This window comes from Elephantulus edwardii, unplaced genomic scaffold, assembly GCF_000299155.1.
Source record: "Elephantulus edwardii isolate Elephantulus edwardi_28Jun2011 unplaced genomic scaffold, EleEdw1.0 scaffold00086, whole genome shotgun sequence".
In the NCBI taxonomy this organism is placed as follows: domain Eukaryota; kingdom Metazoa; phylum Chordata; class Mammalia; order Macroscelidea; family Macroscelididae; genus Elephantulus; species Elephantulus edwardii.
In genome coordinates this window covers 3,547,004-3,553,003 of record NW_006399836.1, presented here as the reverse complement: position 1 = coordinate 3,553,003, position 6,000 = coordinate 3,547,004, and the positions used below count along the sequence as shown (strand labels likewise).

Sequence of the window (6,000 nt, the reverse complement as noted above, 5' to 3'; positions counted from 1 at the left end):
AGGCCAACATGGCCTCTTACAGCGGGTGACGGTTGAAGAAACTGTGTTAGGGTCTCATGGAGAAGCCCCGCGGCGTCGAGGTGAGCGCGGGAGCGCGGGGCGCGAAGGAGCACGGGAACCCCCGAAGCACCTCGCGTTGGGAAACCCTTCTTTTTCGGCTTTTTTAGCCACGCCCGGAGGGGTGGAAGGAGGGAGGATCGGTAAACTGAGGTAGCGGGGCAAAGCCAGGGCCATGAGCGGCCAGGGTCTGGCCGTGTGCTCCCTCCGCGGCGGGGCTGCATGTCGGGCGACTCGCCTGGGAGGACGGACTGGGCCGAGGCCTTGTCCTGCCGTCTCGTGTGGGGGCGGTCGTCGTGTTTGGGGGTCTCGAGGCCCGGTGTGACGTGGAGGGTGGAGAGCGCGTCCTGGTGCGTGGTCACGTGCGCTCGCGCCCCTCGGACGCAGAGCGATTGTTATGGTTCCTTCTCGCGGCGGAAGCCGCGGCTTAGGGCCTGGGTGCCGCTCCCGCCAGGGCTCTCCGCTGGAAGGTGCGGGACCTGGGCAGACGTCTGTCCTGCTCCTACACTCTGCCTCCCCCGCTCCTGCAACCTGGAACCCTCCCACCTGTCATCGCCGACCCTCGCAATCCCCTTTTCTCCCCCATTTACCCTCCCAGCCGCTGCGGAGAGAAGGTAGAAAAGCGCACAAAGTCTACAGGGTCAGGGTGCAGGGGAAGAATGTCTGCGCATAGGCAGCGCTTCCTTCTTTCCAAAGAAGGCTTGTTCTGTCTGCACTGATGGAGAATCTTGGAGCGCAAGGTTCAACAAGTGGCTTGTGTGAAATCATCATTAAGGAGTAGGAGGACCCGAAACCACTTCGAAGCAGTTCTGATTCGAGAGCCTGTTTTTCTCAAAACCCGATACATTACTCTTTAAAATGAACTGTGTTAAGAAATAGCTTTTTTAGGGCGCTCTGGTGGCAAGAAGCTGCACTGCAATCCCAGAGGTGCGCGGTTCGAATCCACCAGATGCTCTGCTGGAGAGGAAGGGACAGTCTCATACCGGTCAGAGCCAGGGGAAAAAAAAAAATTAAAAATGTAAAAAAAAGGTTGGGTTTTTGTGTTTGTGTGTGTGTTTTGTTTGTTTTTGGACAGAGCCACTAGTGATGATTGCCAGTGTTTATTGGATTTGTGCACATCGGTTTTCTGAGTGCTCTACCTCTATGAGTCACTCACTCATCTCCCTCAAGTCCTGCAAAATGGGCTCTGTTATCCTCATTCACAGATCTTGAAATTCCAGCAGTGAGATTGACTTGCGGCAGGTCTAATGTGTTTTATCAGATAGTTCCCTACTCAGAGCCACCTCATGTATTACAAGCTAGAACTGCCCCATTGTTCATATGGTGTTCGACTGAGTTGGAACCAACCCATCCCTGACCATCCAGTGGGTTTTTAGAGGCAGTTAACCCCACAGAAGGAGAGAACAGATAGCTAGGCCAGGGCCATTCCCCTACTCCCCAAGCTGCTGGTAGGCTTGAACTACTGACCTTTTGGTTAGCAGCAAAGCCGTTAGCCACTGTGCCACCAGAACTCATTTAGTAAGCAGGGAGATAGTATTGAGCCCAAATGGTTCACTTTGTTGGATCTTTTCACCTGGATCATAGGTAGCTCAGTCTGAAGTATCTAAGTTACATCTCAGTTACTCCCATGAGTCAGTTAGTTAAGAAAACTGAGACCCAGAGAGATCAGGCGATTTTCCCAAGGACTCATGGCTAGTTAGGACCAGAGCCAGCTAGCTCTAGAACTTTGGTACCTACCACTGTTCTATGGCTTTCTGTGTGTCATTTGCCAGACAATCCCTGGTGTCGTCTAGATCCCAGATGAATTGCTGTCCTCTGAGTTAAACTTGGAGTTGAGATTCTGTTGGTGTGCATAAACTAATGGAGAAGAATGAATTTGTAAGCTATACCTTCTTCACGAGGTATCTTCCAGAGGGTATTTTCACAGGATTGTTTTCTATTTGAACCACGTTAAAATGTTATCATTTGTAAAACTGCTGCAGGCTCTTCATCTACTTTGTACCCTCTTCATAGGAGCCTTGCGGTACAAAGGCTAAGCACAGGAGCTCAGCAGTTTGAACCCACCAGCCACTCCACAAGGGAGGAAGAGGTGGCAGATTGCTTCTGTAGGTTACAGCTTTGCAAATCCAATATAGCAAATCAATTCAGGCCTATAGAGTAACTGGGAATCAGCTCAGCAGCAGTGGGCTTGATGTTTTGCAGTTTTATGAAGTTCTGTTGAGTAATGGAGAAATATGGTACAAAGAAGACTAATGGGCCTGTTGTTATGTGCTGTTGAGTCTCTTGAAACTCATAGTGACCCTGTGTACGGCAGCTCTGAACCCTGCTCTATCCTGAGCTAAATTATTGTCTTTAACACACATACCCCCATTACCCTAGTCACTGAGTCAGTCCATCTCATAGATGGTGTGCAAAAGGGATTCCAGAAGTGTCTTATTTGACAAGGGACTAGGATGGGGCCTAAGAACAGACTCGCAGCAGCCTTTCCTCTTCACACACTAAGCTAGCTGTGATTCATTCCCCTGCCTGCTTTGTTCATCCTTCTACCAGGAGACTCCATCTTCAGAACCTATGGAGGAAGAAGAGGAAGATGAGTTGGAGCTCTTCGGTGGCTATGACAGTTTCCGAGCTTACAACAGTAGTGTGGGCAGTGAGAGCAGCTCTTACCTGGAGGAGTCCAGTGAAGCAGAAAATGAAGATCGGGAAGCTGGGGAGCTGCCAACCTCCCCTGTACATTTACTCAACCCTACGACTCCCCGCTCTGTGGATGGCAGTGGTTCTGAACCAGGTGTGTGTTCAGAATGTGTCCTGAAGATGGGGAGGACTTAGGAGCTCCTGTTTTGGAAGAATTGGGGGTTTTGGGCCAGGGGGCTATTTGATTTGATGTCTAAGGGAGCTGTAGTGGCCTAGTGGTACGCTACGGTGTAATCTCGAAGGGATGCAATTTGAATCCACCAGCTGCTCCACGTGAGAGAGATGGGCAGTCTCCTCCTAGGTGATTAGCAGCCTTGGAGAACCTCTGGAGGGTCAGCTAAGGGTCCATTCCGATTTGATGGTGCACAGTAACAAGGAGCTCTGAGAGAGACAGAGCCCTCTGAGTTAACGTAAGGTGCAATCTTCTGCTGCAGTCTGATTTCAGAATGTGGCTTCATTTATCGTTTCATTCAACTGATATTTGCTCAGCGCATATTAGGTGCCATTTATTAACATGGTGTTGCTTTGGCATTAATTTGTATGAATAATATTGTTGTTTGGTGCCATTGGATTGACTCCTACTCATAACAGCCCTCCCTACAACAACAGATTGAAACCTTGCCCCATCCAGCGCCATCCTCACAGTTTCTCCTGTGCCTCACCCATTGTCAAGGTCACTGTGTCAATCCATCTCGTTGAGGGTCCTTCTTTCTTTGATGATCCAAGCCTGATGTCCTTTTCCAGGGACTGGCGCCTCCTGACAACACGCCCAAAGTACATGAGATGACGTTTCATTCCCCTTGCTTCTAAGGAGCACTCTGGTTGTACTTCCTCCAAGACAGTTTAAAGAGGGCCTTAACAGCAGCTTTGCTCAATGCAGGACATCATTTGACTTTTGTTAAAAAAAACTGTGGCTTCCATAGTAGTTGATTTTGGATCCTGGTACAATTAAATCATTGACAACTTAAGGTTTTTTCTTCCATTAAGTAGGATATTGAGTCATGATTGATACTTAATCCAAACATTAAGGGTAGCATGAGGATGACCATATCTGACATCTGCTATTTCCATAATGGGGAACTACCCCATCAATAGCATCTACAATACAAAACTAATTCCCATGATATCAGGTGTGTCCCCTGTGCTCCCACACCTAGTTCTACTAATTCCAGTACCAGTCCTGTTGTCCTCCTGGGTCTGAAATCTATCACAGTACTCACACTTCACCGAAACATGATTATGGAATTTATTAGGAAAGTTAATAGGTTACCTACCATTCAGGCTGACAACAGGAGACAATGTCTCAGTCAGGACAGCTTCTAAATTATGTTCACAGGGTACTCTTTAGGCCAGTATTACAAAGCATTATTGTTGTGTTGTTAGGTGCCATCAAGTCGAGTATGACTCATACTATGTTGTTCATTGTATGGACAACAGATTGAATTCTGTCCTGTTCTGTCCCAATCCCACAATATCTGACACCCTCAAGTCCATTGCAGCAGTCACTGTGTCAATCCATCTGATGAATGGTCTTTTCCAAGGAATTGCCTTTCCTAACAACACGTCCAAAGTATATGAAATGAAGCATTGTCATCTTTGCCTCCAGGGAGCACTGTGGGTGTACTTTCTCCAAGAAATATCTGTACTTTTGGCAGTTAGAGTATTCTCTCTAACATCATAGCTTAAAGGCTTCAATTCTTCTGTTATACTTACTCATAGTCTCATTGTCATATGCGTAGCAAGTGAATGGAAAGACCATGGCTTCTTAGTCCTGCCAGTTAAGGCATCAACACCCTAGTCCTCCAGCAAGCTTGAACAAAAGTTCCTAGCTTTGATTCCATGGGACAGCAGTCGTGAGGTCAGTGCTCTCACCTTGGGTCCCTGGTGCTCTGCCGTTGCTGCTTCGGCTCCTGTAGTCTGCAGTCTGAGGGGGGCAGGAGTCTGAGTTCAAAGTGCATACTGCATTCTTTTTTTTTAATTTTTATTTATTTATTTATCCTTTTTTTATGTGTGTACCATCAAATTGGATCTGACTGGTACAGGAGGCGATTGTTCCTCCTTCTTCAGCAGAGCATCTGGTGGATTTGAACCATGCACCTCTGGGATTGCAGTGCAGTTTCCTGCCACTAGGCCACCAGAGCTCGCCGCATACTGCATTCTTTACTTCTTATTTGGTAGTTGATGGTACAGGCAGACACAATTGAGGCAGCTGGATCTGGGTAGAAGCATTCTCCCAGGCAACTGCAAACATCGCAAAGTCAGACTTCTTTATAGGAGCACCAGTGTACAGACTCAGGGAAACAGAGGGTGGCAGTTTGGGTCTTGCCTTCTGGTAGAGTGGAGCCTCAGGATGTATCCTTTTATTTGCATGTTCCCACCTGGCCAGGTGACAAGGCCAAAGACGGTGGCTTAGGAAAGCGTGTGTGTGTGTGTGTGTGTGTGTGTGTGTGTGTGTATACACCATCAAATCAGATCTGACTGGTACAGGAGGAGTTTACCCCTCCTTCTCAGGAGAGCATCTGATGGATTCAAACCATGCACCTCTGGGATTGCAGTGCAGCTTCTTGCCACCAGGCCGCCAGAGCTTTCTGGCTATTTTAGCACCAGGTACACTACAACACATAAACTGAAGGCTGTAGTCTTTGATCTTCAGTAAGTACTTAAATCCTCTTCACTTTCAGCAAGCAAGCTTGTATTATCTGCATAATATAAATTGTTGATTAGTTTTCCTCCAATCCTGGTACCACATTCTTCTTCATATAGTCCAGCACCTCAAATTGTTTAGCATGCAGATTAGTCAATGTAGTGAAAGAATACAATCCTGACATATGCCTTTCATGAATGAATGCTTCTTGGTTCATGTATAGGTTCAGCATGAGCATAATTTTTGGAATTTCCATTCTTCTTATGAAAAAAATTTATTATGATCCAAGCAACAAAAAATCCTTTGGCATAGTCAATAAAAAGTCTATAATATTGCACACCCATGTTTATTAGCAACCCAAATGCCCATCAACAAATGAATGAATAGGGAAGCAGTGATATATTCACACAGTGGAATACTATGCAGCACTGAAAAACAAGGAAGTCATAAAATAGTACACAAAATGGGTGACCCTGGAGAACATTATGCTGAGTGAAATAACACACCCACAGAAGGACAAATACTGCCTAGTGCCACTGTTATAAAATAGAACTGACTTGGGGCTTGGGGAGAGACTAAGAAAAGGGTATAAATAATGAACACTA

The 6,000-nt window shown here is 46.8% G+C and overlaps 1 protein-coding gene across 1 annotated transcript in view; it reads left to right on the top strand.

Moving 5' to 3' along the window:
* The window catches only part of L3MBTL2 (l(3)mbt-like 2 (Drosophila)), a 29,399-nt gene continuing 23,399 nt past the window's right edge, over positions 1-6,000 (top strand). Inside the window, exons 1-2 of the mRNA XM_006890089.1 lie at positions 1-80; positions 2,608-2,845. Coding sequence (XP_006890151.1) covers positions 57-80; positions 2,608-2,845 — 262 coding nt within the window. The 5' untranslated portion in view covers positions 1-56. The remainder of the gene's footprint in view (positions 81-2,607; positions 2,846-6,000) is intronic.